Source organism: Eschrichtius robustus, chromosome 5, assembly GCF_028021215.1.
Source record: "Eschrichtius robustus isolate mEscRob2 chromosome 5, mEscRob2.pri, whole genome shotgun sequence".
In the NCBI taxonomy this organism is placed as follows: Eukaryota; Metazoa; Chordata; class Mammalia; order Artiodactyla; family Eschrichtiidae; genus Eschrichtius; species Eschrichtius robustus.
This window is the reverse complement of record NC_090828.1, coordinates 6,774,579-6,797,981: the sequence shown is the minus strand read 5'-3', so window position 1 is coordinate 6,797,981 and position 23,403 is coordinate 6,774,579. Positions and strand designations below refer to the sequence as shown.

Genomic DNA, 23,403 nt, shown 5'->3' with positions numbered 1-23,403 from the left:
TTGTTATCTGTACAGCAATGCTAAGAAATAAGAGGCAGCTATGAATGTTCTAGATTCATACTTAACAAAAGAGAGCTGTTGTCTGCATGGATTATGTAATATTCTGAATTGATTCATGCATGATGGACTAGCTTCTTCCAAGTTTAAAGCTGCTATGGTGACTACATCAAAAGAGTAAATTAAGTCTAATGACAAGATGCGTTACAGAGGTAAGAACCAAGACTCTGGTTACTGTGATAACTGGTATCACGGTAAAATTAGCAAAACAAAGAAAAAACTTTGATAATAAATCTAGAAAGATACAACTAGGGCAAAACCATGACTAAAATGCACGTCAGCTAATCAGAAAGACAGGTGTTTTCCTTTAGAAAACAGAAGTGTTTGATTTTTGGTTAAGACTTTCTGTAATTCACAAGGAAGACACCTGGATGAAAGTCTGTTCTATAAACCAGTTTCTAAAAGGTAACTTAAGAATATTAGGTATTGGAAGTCACTGTTTAAGGTAAAAGTGTTGAGAAAGATAGGTGGCATGAGTAGGTGTCAGCTTTTGAAGGCTACCAAAAAGATTTACCTGGACAAAGAAGCTTCCCGTTTCTATCAATAGGCCTCAAACAGCTGTCCTCGGCTATAAATAAAAAGATGCTGGTTAGTGCAGCAAACAAAGAAAACCAAAGAGAGATGCTATACTGTGCTAATTAGCAGGAAGCTAAAAAACCAAAAAAACAAGCAAAAAAACCCAACAACAAAAAACCACGTACAGGCAGTCTTCCCTTTGCACAGCAGTGCAGGACCGTAAGAATGCCTGTGCAAGTTGAAACTGTGCACAGAAATCTTAAAAAAAATTATGATTATACCGTGACCTTTAAAATTTTTTGCCAAAACATTAAAAACTGTCAGTTACACATGTACAGTGAAATAAAAAAATAGCAAACTAATATTTACTGTAATTTAAAACACTACAGGGGGCTTCCCTGGTGGTGCAGTGGTTAAGGATCCGCCTGCCAATGCAGGGGACATGGGTTCAAGCCCTGGGCTGGGAAGATCCCAGAGCAACTAAGCCCACGCGCCACAACTACTGAGCCTGCGCTCTAGAGCCCGCAAGCCACAACTACTGAGCCCACATGCTGCAACTACTGAAGCCCGCGTGCCTAGAGCCTGTGCTCCGCAACAAGAGAAGCCACCGCAGTGAGAAGCCCACGCACCGCAACGAAGAGCAGCCCCTGCTCGGCACAACTAGAGAAAGCCCGTGTGCAGCAACCAAGACCCAACACAGCCAAAAATAATAAGATAAAAAAAAAAAACTACAGACACTGAGAATTAAAATGTTTTCTTTGTAAAAAACACAAGAATAGTTGAAACAGGGATTGCTTTTGTCTCGTAGAGCTTGCAGTACAGGGTGACCATCTTCTCTAGCCCCTAATGATACTCTAAGTTTGGATCAGCTTCCAGTATTTTATGTTTTATACTTTCAATTTCATGAAATATCTACAAGAGCTCCTTTAACATGAAGTTTTTCTGCCAGCGTCGACTCCTCTGGGATATCTTCATATACTTTTCGTCACAACCACTTTCCTCACTCCTGTGAGTTTATGTTCATTAAGTTTCTCTGGCTGCACATCTGGATTCTCTCAAATGACAGCAGTGCCAGCATTCCCACAGCCAGCTATTTCTTCTACAGCTCCATATACTTTTGTTTCTCTCTCTCTCTTTTTAATAAATTTATTTATTTATTTTTTGGCTGTGTTGGGTCTTTGTGGCTGCGTGCAACTTTCTCTAGTTGCGGTGAGCGGGGGCTACTCTTCGTAGAGTAGCGGGGGTTACTCTACTCGTGGGCTTCTCATTGCGGTGGCTTCTCTTGTTGCGGAGCACGCGCTCTAGGCGCATGGGCTTCAGTAGTTGTGGCTCTCGGGCCCTAGAGCGCAGGCTCAGTAGTTGTGGCGCACGGGCTTAGTTGCTCCGTGGCATGTGGGATCTTCCCGGACCAGGGCTCGAACCCATGTCCCCTGCATTGGCAGGCAAATTCTTAACCACTGCGCCACAAGGGAAGTCCCATATACTTTTGTTTCCTTCCTGCACTTTCACCATTGTTGGCTAATTCGATTATCCATTCTTGTAAAATGTCACCTGAGTTTACCACTGGGAGAAAAGGAGGCAATAAGCTACACATTTTGTTGTCTATGTGGTGAAATTAATAGCAGCTATGCACTGACCAATTACTGATACGCTTTAAAGAGTGAAGTAACTGGTCATTGATCATGATGTACATGTTATTTCACAGTGATCTGTAGACTAAAGAGCTAGTAGCAAAGTTTGTACTTTATGCAATTACTCAGTTAATACCCGGTGGCAGCTGAAATTTGAACCATGCTGCTGGGTAACAGATGAACGGTGGTAACTGAAATTCATGTGTATCAGAACTGCGCAGAGACTGCCTAGATTTAAAATAAGTTAGGTGATTCTTATGCTTAGTTAGTAAATGGATTAGGGCCAGTATGCCCTGTTTTTGAGGATGCAAAGACTCCTGCTTTGTGGGAAGAAGTATATTAGGTTTTAATTCCAAACAGAATTCTTACCAAGTTGCATATGAAGTGGGGGAATTCAAAGGGGTGGAGGCTTCTGAGAGGGCAGGAATGAATGCCATGGGCCTTAGAAGTTCTAACTTTATCTGAACAGAACAGAATCTCTTTGAGACTCCTGAGTTCTAGCCCTTATACTACAGTAATGTGAAGCCAGCATAGAATTCTAATACAAACGGCTTGACAACTGAAACAGCTTATGTAAAAGAGTCCTTCAATTTAAAAAATGCTAACTTAAAATACTGATTTAAAAAAATTTTCACTTTCATGCAACAAATGCCATGTATCTTCTATGTGCCAGGCACTGTCCTAGAAGCTGACATTAAGAAAAACCGCCATGGACTCTGCCCGCAAAGAGCCTCATCTAATGGGAGAGGTGGACATTCATAACACAAAACACAGGTAGTTACAGTGTAAGTGCTACGAAGGGAAGGACAGGGCGTTAGAGTATGATAGATTAACTGAGATTGTGTAGCCAGGGATGACGGAAATAACATTTCAGCTGAGACCAAATAAGTGACTAAAGTTAGCAGATGAAGAGTAAAGGGAACAGAGTTCAAAAAGATTACAAGACTAAGAAGTCTCAGGGGGGCTTCCCTGGTGGCGCAGTGGTTAAGAATCCACCTGCCGATGCGGGGGACATGGGTTTGATCCCTGGTCCGGGAAGATCCCACATGCTGCGGAGGAACTAAGCCCGTGCGCCACAGCTACCGAGCCTGAGCTCTAGAGCCCGGGAGCCACAACTACTGAAGCCTGTGCACCTAGAGCCCGAGCTCCGTAACAAGGGAAGCCACCACAGTGAAGGGCAGCCCCCACTCTCCACAACTAGAGAAAGCCCACGAACAGAAACAAAGACCCAACACAGCCAAAAATAAATATGTAAAAACAAAAAAACAAAAAACCTCCCTCTGCTTTAAAAAATAAAAGAGAAGTCTCGGGGGTGGAAGAGAGCCTGTGACCAGAAACTCCACAAAGTCAGCATGGGAAGTGTGCTGTGAATAAGCAGATGAGTGGACTGCAAGGAGGTTAGTTAGGCAGTGGTCAGACAAAGCAGGTTCCCGTAGGCTAGGAGCCCACAGGCAATCCACTACAAAGTACAAAGAGCACAACAGGGCTTTGAGCAGAGGGTGACATGATCTGATTCACCTACGTTTAAGACCACTTGCTATGTAAACAATAGTTCGGAGGGAAGAAGGAGTGGAAGAAAGGAGATCTGTGACATGGGAAGACAACAAACTATTCATTTTAATAAACCATATATTCTCAGGTAACTTTATTGAGGTATAATTTACTTATAATAAAACACATCCAGTTTAAGCGCACAGTTTAAAAGAGGTCGATGAAAACACTCGGTAACCACCAGCAAATTGAGATATAAGTTGCATCACCCCCCGAATTCCCTCATGCCACTCCGTAGTCAATCCCCCATCCCCTAATTCTGATCTGCCTCTGTAACTACAGCTTAGGTTTTCTTTTTTGACAATTTCACATCGATAAGTGGAATCCTAAGAGTATTACTCTTTTGTGACTAGCTTCTTTTGCTTGGCATGATGTCTTTGAGATTCACCCATGTTTTGCATGGGGTGGTAGTTTACTTCTTTTATTGATGAATAGTATCCCATTGTATGGATACACCACAATTTGTTCACCTGCTCACTGACATTTGGATTGTTTCCCATTTTTGGTTATGAACATTTACATACAGTATTTGTAAGCATACATGTTTTAATTTTTCTTGGATAAAAATCCAGGAGAATTGATAAGTGAATGTTTAAATTCACAGGAAATAAGCTAACTCCTTACCAAAGTGACTGTATCATTTTACACTCCCACCAGCAATACACGGCAGTCCCAGTTGCTCCACATCTTTGATATCACTTAGTTTTGTCAGCATTTAAAATTTTAATCATTCTACTAAGCGTGCAGTGATGCATCATTACGGTTTTAGTTTGTTGGCTAATGATACTGAGCATCTTCTCCTGTGCTTATTGGGAGTTCACAGGTAGATTTTCTTTTGTAAAGTGGCTTCCCAATTTGGGTTGTCTTCTGATTAGGTTATAAGTATTTTTTATATATCCCGGATGCAAGTCTATTGTCAAATACATGTTTTATAAATTTTTTCTCTCAGTTTGTGGCCTGCCTTTTCAAATGCCTTTTAAATTTTGTAGTAGTCCAATTTGCTTTTCCCTTCATGGTTTGTACTTTCTAAGTCCTATCTTTAAAAAAATGTCTTCCTTATGGTAAAAGTAACAGAGATTTTCTATGTTTTCTCCCAGAAGTTTTATAGTTTTAGGTTTTAACATTTAAGTCTATGATCCATTTTTTAAAAAAAATATTTATTTAATTTATTTTTGGCTGTGTTGGGTCTTCGTTGCTTCGCACGGGCCTTCCCTAGTTGCGGCAAGCGGGGGCTACTCTTTGTTGCAGTACACGGGCTTCTCATTGCAGTGGCTTCTCTTGTTGTGGAGCACAGGCTCTAGAGCACAGACTTAGTAGTTGTGCCCCCCGGGCTTAGTTGCTCTGCGGCATGTGGGATCTTCCCGGACCAGGGGTTGAACCCGTGTCTCCTGCATTGGCAGGTGGATTCTTAACCACTGCGCCACCAGGCAAGTCCTATGATCCATTTTGAGTTCATTTTTTACATGATGTAAGGCAAAGGTGGAGGTTCATTTTTGCATCTATTGATATCCAATTGGTCCAGCACTGTATGCTGAAATAGTATCTTTCCCCATGGAAATACCTTGGCACTTCTGTTGAAAGTCAACTGACTAAATATGTTTGCATCTATTTCTGGCTTTTCAATGTAGTTCTGTTGTAAATACTTTGGAACATTTCCACATATGATCTCTGTTGCACATTCTTCTTCTTAAAAGAGCCCTTAAAAAATGTAAAAACTATTCTAAGCTCACTGGCTGTGCAGAAGCAGGTTGTAGGCCACACGTGCTGAACTCTGCTCCATGTGTCTACCCTCATGACTACACACACTGTCTTGATTTCTATAGTTTCAGAGTAAGTCTTGAAATCAGATGGTGTAACTCTTCCAACTTTTTTCTTTATTTCCTCTAAAATTGTTACAGATACTTTAGGTTCTTTGCATTTCCACATAAATTTAAGAATCAGCTTGTCAATTTCTACCAAAAAAAAAAAAAAAAAAAACCTGCCAGAATTTTGAGTGAGAATGCACTGAATGTACAAATGAATTTTGAGAGAATTAGCCTCTTAATAGTACTGTCTTCTTTTTTTTTTTATTTTATTTTTTTTTGTTTGTTTCAAGATTTTTAGGTTTTATAAAGGTATTGTATTAGCATAACAATGAAAAATTTAAAAGACCATCTCTAATCTCATTATCCTATCAAGCACTGTTTACATTTTTTTTTTCACACACACACACTGTATTTTATTTTTACAAGAGATAAATAGACACCAAGCATTGTAAATGGATGACCACAACAAAAGCAACAATGATTGCAATTACCAAACAGTACTGTGTCTTCTGATCCAAGAATATGGTACATCATTTAATTTATTTGGGTCTCCTTTTATTTTTCATGGCAATGTTTTCTAGTTTCCAGTGTACAGGCCTTGCACATATCTTGTTAAATCTACCCCCAAGTATTTCATGATAGTTTATGCTATTATAAATGTTTTCTTAATTTAATTTTGCATTTTTTTGTTGCTAGTAAACATATATGGATTTTTATATATTGATTTTGAGTTCTTGTTAAACTCACTTATTAATTCTAGTAGTTTTAATAGGATCCTCAGAGTATACAAGTAGATGATAAGCACATCAATAGTGTTCACCATCACTGCATCAGGAAAATGCAGTTAAACACAGGAGATACCAACTCATGTTCACTAAAATGGCTACAATCAAAAAGACAATTATAGGACTTCCCTGGTGGCAAAGTGGTTAGGAATCCACCTGCCAATGCATGGGACACGGGTTCAAGCCCTGGTCCGGGAAGATCCCACATGCCGCGGAGCAACTAAGCCCGTGCACCACAACTACTGAGCCTGCGCTCTAGAGCCTGCGAGTGACAACTACTGAGCCCACGTGCCACAACTACTGAAGCCCGCATGCCTAGAGCCCGTGCTCCGCAACAAGAGAAGCCACTGCAATGAGAAGCCCGCGCTCGCCGCAACTAGAGAAAGGCTGTGCGCAGCAACGAAGACCCAACACAGCCAAAAATAAATAAAATTAAAAAAAAAAAGACAATTATAAATATTGGCAAGGATGTGAAGAAACTGCAACCCTGATACATTGCCAGTGGGTACGTAAATGATTCAGCCACTTTGGAAAATAGTACAGCAGTTTCTTATAAAGTTAAACATAACTTTGCCATATGACCCAGCAATTCCAATTCTGTACATCTACCCAGGAGAATTGAAAACACAGATCTATACAAAGACATAATGCTTATAGCAGAATCAGTCATAAAAGCCCCAAAGTGGAAACAATCCAAATGTCCATCAACTGGTAATGAACCAACAAAATGTGATATATCCATACAAGCCGTACAATATATTCCTTTTTATCCAGTCAGCAATAAAAAGGAACAAACTACTGAAACATGCTAAATCATGGATGAATCTCAAAAATGATACACTGAGTGAAAGAAGCCAGACACAAGAGACTACACATTACATGCTTTCATTTACATGAAATGACCAGAAAAGCAAGTCAAAAGAAACAGAAAGCAGATGAATGGCTGTCAGGGGCTTGGTATGTAAATGGGAACAAGAGATCTTTTTGGAGTGATGGAACTGTTCTAAAACTGGATTGCTGTGATGGCTGTACGACCTTATACATTTACTAATAATCACTGAATTATGCTTAAAATGGATGTTTTATGATATGTAAATTATACCTCAATAAAGCTGTAAAAGAAAACTTAATGCCGAGTGAACAGTGTGTTTGTGGAATGTTATATTCATTAAGATAGAATTTACATAAATGTAAAAATACAATATACACACATACATATATAGAGAGAGGTATAATATATATAGTACAATGTGAATGCACGAACTAGATACACACCCAAATCAGATATACTGGTTGCATCTGGGGAGGGAGGATAGGTCTGAGGAGAACATAGAGGACTTTATTTGTAATGTTTGAGGCGAAAACAAACACATGGCAAGATGTTAACATTTGTCCATTTTGGGTGGTCCATTTTGGGTAGATATGTGAGTTTTCCCTAAATTATTTTTTTGAACTCTCCCATATTTTTTTTCAATTAAAAATCAAAACAAAACTAAATTAAACCAAAAAACCAAAAGCAAACATAAATGATTACCTAGTTCCTTCATTAATTTTAATTCCTTTACGGCTTTAATTCGAATATCAAACACCACCTAAAATAGAGAAATAAACTAATGACTGTGTATAAGTTAAAAACAATGGGAGGAGAAGAAAATGAAGACTGTCAGTGTGTGCATATACAGGTTGACTTATTAACTACCTTACATTTAGCAGTTTTTGCCTACTTGAAAAAAATTCTTTTCCATCCCTGAAATTCTCTTCTCTCTTCTACAGAGTCAAAGGCAAAAACTTAGATCTTGGTTAAGTTTTCACCAAATTGATAATAATTGGAATGGAAAGGCCACCTACAGAAAACTTTAGAAAACTAAAGACATAATAGTAGCGAAAGGCAAAAGTTGACAAACAGTTAAGCTTTCTGATGATAGCAAATAAAAGAAACTATAGGTTTCTTTATGTTAAGAATGATGAATTCAGGGCCAGTGCAGGGGACATGGGTTCGATCCCTGGTCTGGGAAGACCCCACATCTTCATTAATAATATAATATAAAACTGTACTAATAATTAACAAGCATTAATAATATAAAAATGTACTAATCCAAGGGTACTATTTAAAATTTCTACTTAAATTATTTTAGATTGTGTTTCCTTTTCTTTTTAAAATTTAGGCTAATTGCCTCTAGGGCATAAAATCGTGGAAATTTAGGGGTAAAGCTGACGACAGAGATCATTGACTCTACTTCCCCACTGGTGTCCCCCCGCTGTGCCCCCCACTGTGCCAAGAAGGAACAGAGCCTGCAGTAATCAAGGACTGCACCAGCCTCCCATTCGGGGTCAGGGCGGTAGGTCTCCTGAGCTTTGGGGCATTGACCTTATACTGTTCCCACTAATGTGCAAACAAACCTTAAGAAACTATAATTTTATATAAAAGAAAACATTCTAAGTTTTTAAAATAAAGTTACAGAAAAACTTAATAAATGGAGACTACATAAATATAAAAAGATGTTTCCTGAAATAATGTTTAAGGAAACCAGTATAATAGTCTTAAATGGAAAACTGAAAAAAATCCCTTTGAAGAGCAACTGGCTTTATACAGAGCACAGAGTATACTGTAGAGCAATTTAAGATAAACTTCAAAAAACCCAAACACCAAAGAACACAAAACCAAAACATATATACCTTGTTTTAAAAATATAGAAAAGACTCTTGAAAATAGCATTTCACAGTTATCAAAGTCAGAAGATTCCATGAACTAATTAAAAAGGTAACTCCCACATTCTAATTCTAGGCTTTGGAGGGAAAAAAAGGCATATATTTGCTTGAAATATGCCAAGGGCTAACAAAGGTAAATAAGCAATAATCAAATGTTACAAATAAAAAGGTGATTTCTTAAGATTTAGAAGTTTACTGAGACAACTGTTCTGAAAGATTAAGGTATTGCTTTCTAAATAAAATTGTATTAACTAAAAACTGTCAACCACACTTAATATTCTACTCACTGTGTTAAGAGTTGCTGATATTTTAACTTGCTCTTCTTCAGAGTCTAATTGGCATAAATTTTTAACTTGGAGCCAGTCAATCTCATTCACACTGGTGATCCATTTCCCTTGTTTGGTCAACAAACTGTAGGTAAAAAGACATTTAAAAAATGTGTCTTTACACAGCCCTTTTATGGATCAGAGAGGATTGGAAAATTCATGCTTTTCTTTAGGCACCGCTTCCAAAATTCTGCATGTGTCACTTAATGTGACTAATTAAAGGTGACCAAGTTCTACTGAGTTGGGTTTTTGAAAGTTCACTATCTTTTTAGGGTAGTGTTAAGACAGTATTCCACAGAGTCTATATTCATGATTCCAAATATTCTTTGATTTATACAAATAATTTGTTGCCACATTTTTCAAAGGGAACTGTTGTAATTGAACAATCAGTTGTTAACGTCCACCTGCACGCTGCAATCACTAGGGGAGCTTTAAAAGAGTACCTACACCAGAAGCCCACCCATAGACTTGAGTAGCTTAACAGCAGGACAGCATGCACAGCCGTGCAGACTGACGCAGAATAAAAGCACCACATCTAATGGATATCATTCACATCATATACACTGTATGTTTGTATTTTTATTATAGAGGTTTTAAAAAATTTTATGATAGCAGATGGCAGTGGAGTGTCTTGTTCTAACAAGATTTCCCTACAGATAACAGTAAAGGTTCTTGAGGAAGGAGCGACTTCTTACTAATTCACACAGAGGCACTGAGCGGGCTAGCGGAAGTCCTCTCTGGGAGTGCGCAGCAGAGCCCTAAAACACAATTCTACTCTTCATTTCAGTTATTCCACTCTGGGACTCCACCTTGAGTTAGCAATCTTAAATAGAGCAAAGTTTTATGGACAAAGACGTTCCCTGAAGACCACCTTAAAATAATGAAAAACTGGACGATAACAAGGATGCTAGCTAAACTATTTAGCACTTACTGTGTGTAAACACTTGTCAGCTCTTAACTCTTTCAATCCTTACAACTGTATGAAGCTGGTACTAATTATTATGCTCATTTTACAGAAGAAGAAATTGAGCAGAGAGATGATGTAACTTGCCCACGGTCACACTACTATTAAGCGATAAAGCTGGAAACAAAGCCAGGCAGCTGGCCCTCAAGGCCTTGTCCCTACCCACTCCTCACACAGGAGCAGTCAGGTAACCTATAACATCAACACAGGTTATTATGCAGCCATGAAATGAGGTTTATGAAGAGCCTTCAAACATGCGGGGAAAGCAGGATGTAACTATTTACCTACAAAATCATCACTATTATGTTTAAAAAGAAAAAAACCGGACTTCCCTGGTGGCACAGTGGTTGAGAATCCGCCTGCCAATGCAGGGGACGTGGGTTCAAGCCCTGGTCCGGGAAGATCCCACATGCCGCGGAGGAACTAATAAGCCCGTGCGCCACAAATACTGAGCCTGCGCTCTAGAGCTTGAGAGCCACAACTACTGAAGCCCGCGCGCCTAGAGCCCGTTCTCCACAACAAGAGAAGCCACCACAGTGAGAAGCCCGTGCACCGCAATGAAGAGTAGCCCCCGCTCGCCGCAACTAGAGGAAGCCCGCGCACAGCAACAAAGACCCAATGCAGCCAAAAAACATACATATAAAAAATAATAATAAATTAATAAGAAAAAAACCTTTCAAAACAAAAACCCAATTATTCGAGCTCAGAAAGCTAACAGTGACAGACACTGCATGAGTGGTCTGGGGATGCTGTTTTGGGTCTCCTGTCTTCACCTCTACAATTCCCAAGTCCTAATGAATGTATATTACTTTCTAAAAAGAAATATATAATAAACTTTTAAATTAAATAAACAAGGTAGGGAAATAAATGTCTGGAAAACACTTGTCGAAAACAGAGTGATAACTGTAATACAAAATAAACACACTTCCCAAGTGCTCTGCTTCTCTATGTCACAGCCACTAATAAACAATAATACAGAGCCTCTGTAATCTAAGTATAGTCATAGCACTGATACAGCAGGGAACGGATTCACTGGTCATAACCCGAAGTCTTCAGTGTATGGAAGTCGGGGGGGTTACAGGGTATGATAATGCTGGCCACAGAGACGTACTGGCACAGACATGGGTAACACAAACGAGGAGAGGAAGCACTCCTGAGCTTCGCGTGTGACTTACAGGAACCAAGGCTGCAACTCCCCAAGCAACTGCCTCACCTGGGCAGCTGGGAGGATCTCAAGCATCATAAAAAGGATTATAACAAAAAACTGAATTGCCTTCTGAGATTCTTGCGACAAGACAGACAAATTTAGCTGTGATAATACCTTCCTCATGAAAAATTTTAGGAACTTTCTCTGTGAGAATGTGCCCTCCATCTTATAATGAGTGCTAATCAGAATTATTTGATAAGATTCTGCTTTACTGCCAACTAATCTACACTATGTCTAGCCTATACCTGTATTACTCAGTTACCACATTTACCAAAAAAAAAAAATCACATTACAATATCATTTTTCTCCAGGTTGCCTAACCACGAACATTCCTATTTACAATATATAGAACACAATGTCTAGAAATAAAGAGAAACATTTAACTCTCATCATTATTAACATAAAGCTTTAGAGTTCTAAGACATAGCACTGTAACTAAAATCAGTTCAAAAAGAGTTCTCTTCTTAGCATGTTACCTGTTACCGTCATTAGAATCCTGAATTAAAATCGAGCTTCCGTTTCTGAGACCTTGTTCTCTGAATGTCTTCTTCAAGTCTTCCTTGGGAATGGTGGTCCAGCTCTCTTCACCTACAGACTCAGTCTTGTTGACTAAGATGACTCCGTCTGGGATTGCAAAGGCTGTGAATACACTACCTATTTCTGCATTAGATGGAAAGACATGTGGAGAGTCTATCAACTGCTGACACTCCTCTTCTTCATTGCTTGTTGCCGGATGAAGAACATTTAAAAGCAGAGGTTCACAGTCACTACCAGCTGGAATCTGGATTCCACCAACCTACAACAATATCAAGTCAGCCATTAGTATAGTTCATATTTGCCAAAATTAAGTCAACACAGTAATGTAGTAAAAGACTCTTGTAGAACAATTTCCATTTTTTTTCTTTTCAAGTGAAATAAAGTTTTCACAAATGTCTTTCAAGTATCAGAAGAACAGCTTTAGATTTTTGAAACTTTTTCTTAGCCATCTTTTACTTCTTAGGAGAGAAATCTGAAGTGGAGACAGACATGTGAGTCCTCAGCAGTGGTAAATTTATGAGGTGGACCAAGGACAGTCCATCGAGTGGGTGAGATGCTCCTCACTGCTTTCTTGACTGTGCTCCCTTAAGTCACCTCCAGCCCTACCAGTGTAACGAACCGCTCCCCTCTGAAACCTCATCAAGAGTATGTACAGACCCTCCTGCTCACTTATTTTAGTGCAGTGACCCACACTACGTGCCTGAAGGATACAGACTGATTATTTACCTTTGCGTCTAGCTTCTGACACACAGCCTGGCACCATGGAGGTGTTCTACAACTATCTCTTGAACATATAACCAACACTGATTGTACTTAAAATTTATTGGATATTTCAGCAGTTTTCTAATATGTAAGTGCCATCACATATGCTGAATAAAATTTTATCACAATAACTTAAAAAATATCCAAAACTCTCATGAACATTTCTTCAACACTTATTTACCTCCACCCCATTCCATACAAAGATGTCGTCCCCATCAGCAATTTCAATTTCACACAGTGTCAGGTGATCTCCTAGGAAGATGAGATTATCAGTGAAACCATTCTCATGATCATCAAAAAAAAATTTAACTATAGCAACAGCCAAGACACAAACATTTGTTTGAAAAAAAGCATTCTCATTGAGGAAAACTAAGAAAAAGGGAGTAATTATGATTGTTATATTGGTATTATGTTATATTATTTTTATCTTTATTCCTTCCATCACGCTCTTTAGCCTTTTTTTGTCTCCATTTTCATTTTATGTAAGCATTTCCCCCATAAGATTTGTGGGCATGAAAGCAGGAAAAAAAAAAGTTAATATAAAGGTCAACTGTACTTGACACTGTGAACATGGGGAAGGCTTACACATCAAACAGTCCTCACTCACCCACTAATGAGCTGTATGACCTTGTGGACTTCAAGCCTCTATGCTTCAGTTTCCTCACTTATGAAATGGGGATAAAAAAATTTTGTGAAAATCAAATGAGATAATTTACACAAAACATTTATCTCGGTATTTGGCACCATGAAGTCCAAGATAAATGTTACTGCTGCTACTGCTATTATTGTTCTGTTGTTATTTAAAGGAAGTACTTTTAAGCTCCCGAAGTATTTTTCTTTTGCTACAAAGTCTGAAGCTGAGATTGGATTAAAAAAACAAGCCATATTAAACAAGATTTAAATGGTTTCAAACCATTTTGCTCAGAAGTTTGTGGTAATATAAAAAAATTTCCAAAGCCTTTAAGAAAAAATTTGTTTAGGTAGAGAAGTAGCCTTAATTTCAGAAAACATAAAACATTTCCATGTTAGCTAAATTTCACACATTACATATATTGGATACATTATAAACTAAATAAATTGTTTTATTAAATATAAAAAACTAAATATATTATTTGTTAAAACCAATATGATGAGAACCTGCACAGCTAAGAAAAGTAGTACGTAGGGGAAAGACTGGCCAAGAGCAGAAAGTCACAGATGAGCTCCACAAAATGTACATATACACAGTAAGTTGCTGTGCTTTAATATTTCTCTTACCATCAAGTGTCTGGTAAACATGAAGTCCTGCTGGTACAAACTTTGCAACACTAAGAACCATATCTCCTTCCCAAAATTCTAACAGCTGCAGAATATGAATGAAAGAAAAGAGAACAATGAAAAATCACATATAGATCACTTTTCCAGGTTAAGTAAGAAGAGCACTGTGACAATTTACTTATGTAGCTGATACAGGGAACAAGCAAATGAATACGACAATCCCCACCCAGCACCCAAAATGAGGAAAGTAGACGTCTTTCAATGTTAAATCAGTCAAATCCAAAGATGGTTCATCTCACATCCATTAGTGACTGAAGAACCTTGACATACACAAAGAGCACAATGACCATCTAAACAACAACCATTTCTACTTAATTTATGGGAAGATCACTTTTATCAGCAGGCAAAATGATCAGTGTGCCAGTCCAGGAATCCTGGTCCAAAAGAACAAAAATTATGTGTTTAATCAGCACTATTCAGGGAAACGCAGCACACACGAATACTCTTGTTTCTCAAAAGGAATGTCTCCCACTGTAAATTTAAAAAGTAGCATTACCAGTTTATTTAATAGATTACCAGGGATTTGTTTTTTAAGTTTCTAGCTCCAAGACTCTGGGGACTGTGGTAACCTCACCAAAACAATGTCACCCATAAAGGTCAGTCCTATTTAGTCCCTCTCCACAATCACAAGATAGTTCTCTTAAAAAGAAATTTCATACTTACACATGATTACTTAACTGTCAGTCTCTCAGCCTCTTGCCAGTGGCTTAATTCTAAGATAACAGAGATGTGCACTTAAACCATCAAAAAAGCAGACTGGGGCTTCCCTGGTGGTGCAGTGGTTGAGAATCTGCCTGCCAATGCAGGGGACACGGGTTCGAGCCCTGGTCTGGGGAAGATCCCACATGCCGCGCAGCAACTAGGCCCGTGAGCCACAACTACTGAGTCTGCGCGTCTGGAGCCTGCGCTCCGCAACAAGAGAGGCCGCGACAGTGAGAGGCCCGCGCACTGCGATGAAGAGTGGCCCCCGCTTGCCGCAACTAGAGAAAGCCCTCGCACAGAAACGTAGACCCAACACAGCCAAAATTAAATAAATAAATAAATTAAAAAAAAAAAAAAAAAAGCAGACTGGCGTGAAATCTAAACCTTATAAAGGTGAACGAGGTCTTTTCCACTTGAAACGTTACCCTAGGCAGGGTCAAATCCCCAAGTCCACCTATATCATCACTGCCAGGATTGGCTCAGAAATAAACTTTTAGTGGAAAAGTTCCGAAGTATTAAATAATTTTAGAAATCCTGATCCTGATCCAACATTTAAATATTCAAATCAACTAAAGTTAAAGAAGAAATTAGTCTGCTTTTCTTTGTGCAAGAGGAAAATCAAAAGAAAGCTAATAATTTTGGTAAATGATACAGTTTTTCAGAAAATTCACTTAATTCTGGGGGGCAAAAAAGCTTACATTTTCTATTTCCCTTTTCCTCTATCAGGAAGTAGTGTGAAGTATAATTAAGAGGAAAGAAAGAGTAGGGAGACCAGGGCTGGAGTCCTAGTTTACTGCTAACTAGATGTCTGACCCTGGGCATGCCATTAGATCTCTTTATATCACAATTTCCTCATCTTTAAAATGGGGTTATCTTGCCCTCATGAGGTTAAAGAATCAAACGATAGAATTTATATGAAAACATTGTAAGTAAAATAAAGAGCACTGCTGTCGTTGTTAAAACACGACTGGATAAATTATTTAGAGACAATGATTACAATGATGTTTGCTTTTACTATAGACCAGTAGACATTTTCCTTCACTTAGGAATCTTATTAATAAATGTTATTCTATACTGAAAGGTAGAAAAGTTAGTTGCTTTTATTTGTTTAGTAGCTCTTGGTTTTAGGCAACATAATTATCTATCTTTTTACTCCTTTAAAAAAACAATTCTCTTTCATTTATTTTCCCCAAAAGAGACAACCTTATACTCTTTCTCTCCCCCAGATTAAATATACCAGGCTTGATTCTCCCCTGAAAACCTGCTGGCAGGACTCAGTGAGTCTTGATTGTGCAGAAAAGCCTCTCTAAGAGACTTACAAGTGAGGGGAGAACATTTGGACCATCCCTCTATGGAAGTGGTAGATGTAGGATTTTCCTAAGCAGCTGTGAAAAATAAATAGTTGTATCTCAAACAGAAGTTTGAAAAGGAGAATCCAGCTGAAGACAGACCTTAATGTCTATTAAGAATAAGTGAGGCTAAATTACCTGAAATATTGATTGTCGAAGATCTCCTAAAGTTTTTCTTTTATCAAAGCTCAAATCCCACATGCTTTCTGTTTGAGAGACTACTGGGTGCAGAGCCCCATTGAAGAAATGATAATGAGGGCCGAGGTGGAGATGCAATTCAAAATTATTGTTTGTAGAATCACATTCTGCCCTTTAAAGAGGCATAAAAAATACATAAATGCCATGTTTTTACAACAGATACTGTTTCATCTCAAACCAAAAATATCTGATTTACAATATAAAGAAGTTCTCCACTCCACCTAAGTAATTATAATTAACATCGTTTTCTTCCATGCTCCAAAATGACTCATTTTAGTTTCTCAATTAATAGCTCTGCCACCGTGAATTCCAAGGAAGATGGTTTTAATGTACACTGTGCAATGTTACTCTGAACAAATACTGACACTTGAACTCGTCCAATACTGAGATTATAATTATGAACAAAATGCTGGAAACACGTTCCTGTAACTGCGGTAAGCGCTAGATTTACAACTTCTATTTTCTCCTTGCTTCAACCAGACCCCACAGACTCTCCCATAAACTATGTGAAGTCAGCCTCATGATCCCTGGAGTCTGCTCTCCCCAAGTCAAATGGCCTCAGCAGCAGCCGGGCGCTTGCTACACTTTCCTGAACCCATTCAGCTGCTGTGAAGCACAGCACCAAAAACACTCCAGGCAGCCCCACCAACGGAGAGCTGGATGAAGCTATAGCCACCATACAGGTACCTCAGGCACAATTCTGTGAATGTGGTCAAAGACAGCATTAGCTTTTCGATGACCACATTAAAAAGCTTAGTGCTCGCTGACTAAAACCCCATAGGTTGTTTCTGTTTTTAATACCAACTGCTAATCCACACCACTCATGCAAGTTGGTTATTTTTCACACTTAAGATATATTACTCTGTTAAATTTTTATATTTTTAGTGTCTTGGTTTTTGTTGAGATCTCCTCTGATCTTAATCTGCCATTCAATCTACCTATTTTTTTTTCTCAGCTTCAAATCAATGATAAAAATGTTGAACATAGCCCTGCTATGTAGTCAGCCCCTCAGGTCCACAAGGAGACCATGGGAACATCCATTTCCCTAATCCAGTACCCCCACCGACCCAGAGAGCAAATAAAGAACCGGTTCTTCATGGTCCAAGGTTAGACCTCAGAAGAGAATGTTCAGATGATCAAATTCTCACAAACCATCCCTTTAGTAATCCATTGTAGGGTTTTGCCCAGGACTGACATTAAGCCAAACAGTCTGTAGACTCCATATTTCCTCCCCTTTGCCCACCGCTGCTCTGCTGTCACTACGGGCCAGTTCTTCACAAACCACTTACACATGAGGGGGAATTTTCACAATGGGCTCTGTCTGTGCCGAGGGAATAACCTGACAGGCCAGGACACAATTCATTCAGCACAACTACGTGCTCACAGATTTCTCTAGTTTTCTTAGGCTTCAATCTCTACTTAGCGATGGCCATTTAAGTGTCAATATTTCATTCACTCTCACTCGGTAATTTCAAAGTAAAAGATACTCTCAGTATAAAAATTCAGCAGCTAATAAAAAGACACGGGCATTAAACAGTTGACTTTTTTTCCGCTTTAATTTTCATTACTGAATACTTAAGACCTAAATTAGATTCTCGTTCTCCAGAAAAACTATTCAAACTCTAAAAGTAATTTAAAATTACCTTTTTATGTGTAGTTCGATGTTGGCTGCATCCATTTCATTCAGCAAATGACATGGAACCCTGTATCTTGGGTTAGCTCGAGCTGTGAACAAAATTTTCCATTAACTTGTGCTGACTACATAAAAACTGGTTGCTGAAGAGGTAGCACAGAAAACTAGAAAGGACCGTGCTGGGAGCTAGGAAAGCTTCTACTGCCTGTGTGAACATGAATTTTCTCTGGATCTCAGTTTTCCCATCTGCAAATTGAAAACATTAAAACATATGAAAGGTAAACAGTTCTTTAAGCCAAGCTAGAGAATTCCATTTCTTCAACTCTTTTTAAATATACTTTTTAAAAAGAACACCTGCTGTTTTCTTCTTGATAACAAATGTTAATAATTGGTCACTGTGAAAGTTCTGGAAATGATTTTTTTAAATGTAAAATAAATAAATATTATCTATAATCCCACTCCTTGGGAATACTGCTAAAATGTGATCTATATACTTCTGGTCTTTTTTCTATTCTACACAATGTGTCTATACACACACACACACACACACACACACACACACCACGCCATGCTTATTTAAAGCAACTGGGAGTATAGTCAACAAACATGTAAGTTGCTTTCTCATTTCATATGTTGTGAATATTTTTCCAAATCTTTAAATGATTGCATAGTAGCCCATTCTATAAATAGCATAATTAATCTAACCAAACCTTTTCTGGCAGACATTTAGGTGATTTTCTGTTAGTCATTACTATAAAATAACGGGGGTAGCAAACATCTTTGAACATAAATAGTATACACAGTCCTGATTATTTCAAGACAAATTTGTGAAAGTACAATTATTGGTTTAAGGTTTTTAAGTACATACAACCAAATTGGTTGTATTACTTTATATACATACCAAATATAGAGGTAGTGCCAACTGTTGAGAACCAGGTTAATAGAAATATTTGACTTGGTAGGAAAAAGGTTGTCGTTCATTGCTGTTATGATTCATGTTTTTTGGTTACGGGCCAGATGGAATATTTTTTTTTTGCAGTTTATTGGTTGTTCTTATTTCTTCTTTTGTACATTAGTTATTTATATCCTCTTCCCAATTTACTACCGAGCACAATGGAATAAATGTAAGAGCACTCTATAGATAGGGGAAATAAATTTGTCATATATTTTGTTGTTTTCCACTAGCTTGTCGTTTGCCTTTTGGTATTACGTAATAAGGTTTACATCACTTTTCCTCAATTTTTTTTTTCATTGCTTTTATGCTTAGAAAGGTCTTCTCTACCTTAAGATCAGAAAAATATTTATATTTTATACATTTTAAGGCTCCTTTTTTACATAAACATTAAAGGAACTATAATTTCATGCAAGTGATAAATATAATCACTTGATTGTACTAACTGCTAATTCAAGTGATTAGCAACTAACCAACTTCTCAGTTGTATTTATTAATTCATTTTTCCCCTATTTATCTGAAAAGCTACCTTTTCACGGATTAAAATCTTAAAAATACTTAGATCAACTTCTGGGCTTACTGCTCAGTGATCTGTCCACCTCTTTGCACTAGCACTACACTGTCTTAATTGCTACAGCACTATAAATATGTTTATACTGATACAGTAAATTTTCCTTGAGTAGTTCCTTCTTCAATTTTCATTAATTTATCTTCCTAGGTAAATTTTAGAATCGTTTTGCCAAGTTCCATCCATTCATCCCCCCAAAAAGTCCATCAAGATTTTGGTTAGACCTTTATTCGAATCTTAAGCTAACTGGAAAATTGTCACTTAGTACATATTCCAATCATATACACACTAAAGTTCAATTTAGTGAAAAGGACAATACGTCATCTGAAGAAATTGATATATATTTCTGTAACTGTGAATTCAGCTCCCCAGTATTTTTATCAGAACGATTACCATATTTTTTCCCCTCAGAAAAAAGCAAAGCCCCTTCTGGTCAACAGAACAGTTATGTAATTGTTTCAGATCCAGAGAGTTAATTTCCTTTGATTCATCTGCAAATCGGTAGCTGCTTTATTCTTATTCTTCACAAAAATGATCACTGTGCTCACTCTCTAGGGACAGTATCCTCATCTGTAATCACAGATACGTCTCCATCTACAGAGCCTTCCCAGTTAGGATTTTTTACTTTTGCATAAATTTTGGGAAGTGATCAAATAAAGTCTTACAGACTGATTCATGTTAGTAGCTTCAATTCAAAAATTTATCACTGTGGGTCTCAGTGTTTAACCTCCACCATGGTATGAACTCTCTTAGAAGATTCAACAGAGGGCTTCAGAGATATTTCAATTGCTTAAAGACTTATTACCCTGAGGAAAAGGAAAAAAGAAAGGAAAATAAAAGAGAACACATGAAAATAAGACCAAGGCCACTTGCAGCTCAAAGACAACACATGGCCAAACTGTAGAGAGAAGCCTGAGCAGAGGACAATCATGTCTGCCCACACAACAAGAAAACATGATGTGATCCAAGAAAATGCAATTCTGAAAATCTAACTATAGCCTCATACTATTACAGGGGAAAAAACCAGAAATATATATCTTTATAAAATGACAGAATGTTGAATTTCTTCTGGTATATTTCCTATGGTTAGCTTGAAAATATTTTAAAATGTTTCAAGAGTAAACCTTCTTCTAAAAGGGTAAACTTTCAAATAACATTCAATATTTATCTTTTAAAGGGATCAACTTAAACAAATAGGGACATTTATCTTTCCATACCTTCAGGGGGTCTCTGCAACTGGGATTTCCGATAAAACAACATGTAGGCACTTTCTTTACCCTGAAATTGCTGTTCAATATCCTTTTCCTTGATTGGCTCGACTCTGGAATCATTTATATCAAACCAGTGGGGACAGAAGGGTCTATCATTTAATCCCGGGGGCTCTGAAGTAAGTGTCTTCAAAAGTTGTTGATCATTTCCTCGTATATCAGACTCAGCCTGGAGAGAACAGTCCTTCAATAGACTAACTGTACTTTCATCTGAACTGAGCAGAAATATCTGAGAATGAAGCTGTAAAAACTATACAGAAAACAAACAAACAAACATTAGGTTAATGAAAAAAAATTCCACTGACATGATTACAAAATCTTTACCTTCCTTTTTCTGTGATTAGATATTTTAATGTCAACTTTTTGGCCTAGCCAGCTAAGAGGAAAAAAAAATTTCCTTTGGGCCATAATAAAACATTTAATAAAAACCCGAGTGCTTTCTGTTAAATAGTCTAACAGTTATATCAAGGGAGAAAGCTGCCATGACACAATCTTAAAAATACTTTAATTAATTTAATTACACCTCGTAACGCTGTTTTTAAAAAGTCTTTACTGAAACAGATTAGATAGAACAAACACTTTTGAAATGTTTAAAGCAATCCAAACAAAGCACAAAACAAAGGCAATTATACAATGAAGTACCATAGAAGATAATTTCAAAACTAGTGACTCAGACAAACTGTTGGGATATAGTCATAATTATAAGCTTACATTAACTAAATTAAGTGTTGTCTGTCCCGGAAGCTGACAGGCTAGCTCAGGAAATCAAAACATTGAAAGGCTTAAGTCATAATCTCAAAGACTATTATTTCTCAAGTTCCTCTACTTAAAGGATTAGGAAGAAAAAAACTTCTCTCCTCATTGCCTATCCCACCTCCCCATCCCCTGCTCTACTCTTTTTTTATTCCCTAATCTCTACATGGCTTTGTATCTCCTCCTTTTCTCTCAGTACAAACTACTTTATGGAGAAAATCACTTGGGAGGTATATGTAACATTTGCTTAGATCATCAATCAACACAGAAAGGTGATTTTCTCATTTCTTCTTGGAAAGGAAGAATTTATGATAATGGATACTCTCTAATCAAACAAAAGGGTATAGGGCATATGACCCAAAGGCATTATTAACACTGTGTATAACAGATGGTAATATAGTTTTGTAGCTAATTTACGTACAATAAAATAATAATTTGAAACCTCTGAGTAATGAATACTTTCTGTATAGCGAATCTTTTCTTTGTTTGATAGTTGAGGATTAACTCTTTTAAACCTCAAACTTCAGTGTAGTCTGGTTCCAGTAATGGCAGAGAACTTTTAATTGGACTAACCCCACTGATTAAAAATTATAAACTTTAGACAAAATAATGAAAACAATTGTTTGGAGAGTAACCAAAAGCTGACCTAAAGTGGAGGGGAACATAATCCTTCAAAAGGGAAACAAGCTAGGTGAGTCCTGCATTAACCCACCACTTCCCAGTTTGTAGCAGAGCATGGCGGAAGAGAGTTCAAGCAAAGGGCAAGAGTCTTACTGGACTAAGGAAACAGAATTTGAGAATGCTACAGAGCCTAGAAAGTGAAAGAGAAAAATCCCATACAGGAGCCCCAAATCTCTATCAAATCCTCCTCAAATCCTTGGCTGAGTCTTGAATGGTACATGGACAGCCTGAGACCCACGGAAATGAGCAGAAAGCAACAGCTGGGAGATTTAAGATCTGAGTAGAGATTTTAGCACCCTGCTGGTGGGTAGAAAGAGCATAGAGTTAAATAAACATGTTGTGAATGGATTAATAAATTAAGATAGATTAGAAAAAAAAAAAGAAAGAGCATGGAGTTGAAGTCCTGCCAAATTAGAGACATATGACAAACACCTCAGGCTTCCCACTGAAATCCTAGAAGGGCTGTGTCTCAGGTCAGGGATTGGCAAACTTTTCTATAAAGGGCCAGACAGTAAATATTTTAGGCTTTGTGGGCTAAGAGGCAAACTTGAGCACCTTTCTAAAGATAACTGTTTGAAAATATAAAGACAGTTCTTACCTGGGGGCTGTACAAAAAAAGGCAGCAAGCCATAGTTTCCCCATGTTTGCTAACCTCTGCCTTAAGAGGGAGGACCATCCAGGCCCCAGGACTAACAGCTACTCCCTAGGACTAACAGCTAAATGCAACACATCCACCCTACCAAAGCCCCAAATGAAGCTCCCACAGGATCAACATGATTCAGTTACTTAATGGCCTGTTAGAATATAATGAAAAACCCTTTAGAAACAATAACATAGGACTTCCCTGGTGGCGCAGTGGTTAAGAATTGGCCTGCCAATGCAGGGGACACGGGTTCGAGCCCTGGTCCGGGAAGACCCCACATGCCGCGGAGCAACTGAGCCCGTGAGCCACAACTACTAAGCCTGTGCTCTAGAGCCCACGAGCCACAGCTACTGAGTCCACGCGCCTAGAGCCCATGCTCCGCAACAAGAGAAGCCTCCGCAATAAGAAGCCTGCGCACCACAATGAAGAGTAGCTCCCGCTCACCACAACTAGAGAAAGCCCACGCGCAGCAATGAAGACCCAATGCAG

General features: G+C 38.1%; 1 protein-coding gene across 2 annotated transcripts in view; it reads right to left on the bottom strand.

Annotated features, from left to right (window-relative positions):
• Positions 1–23,403, bottom strand: part of USP40 (ubiquitin specific peptidase 40) — a 92,907-nt gene that overhangs the window by 37,695 nt on the left and 31,809 nt on the right. For both annotated transcript variants that reach the window (XM_068544196.1, XM_068544194.1), the window contains exons 11-19: positions 20,787–21,087; positions 18,060–18,141; positions 16,357–16,528; positions 14,108–14,192; positions 13,032–13,102; positions 12,028–12,347; positions 9,342–9,465; positions 7,880–7,937; positions 572–625 (exon numbers count right to left, since the gene is read on the bottom strand). In XM_068544196.1, the coding sequence (XP_068400297.1) occupies positions 572–625; positions 7,880–7,937; positions 9,342–9,465; positions 12,028–12,347; positions 13,032–13,102; positions 14,108–14,192; positions 16,357–16,528; positions 18,060–18,141; positions 20,787–21,087 (1,267 nt within the window). The remainder of the gene's footprint in view (positions 1–571; positions 626–7,879; positions 7,938–9,341; positions 9,466–12,027; positions 12,348–13,031; positions 13,103–14,107; positions 14,193–16,356; positions 16,529–18,059; positions 18,142–20,786; positions 21,088–23,403) is intronic.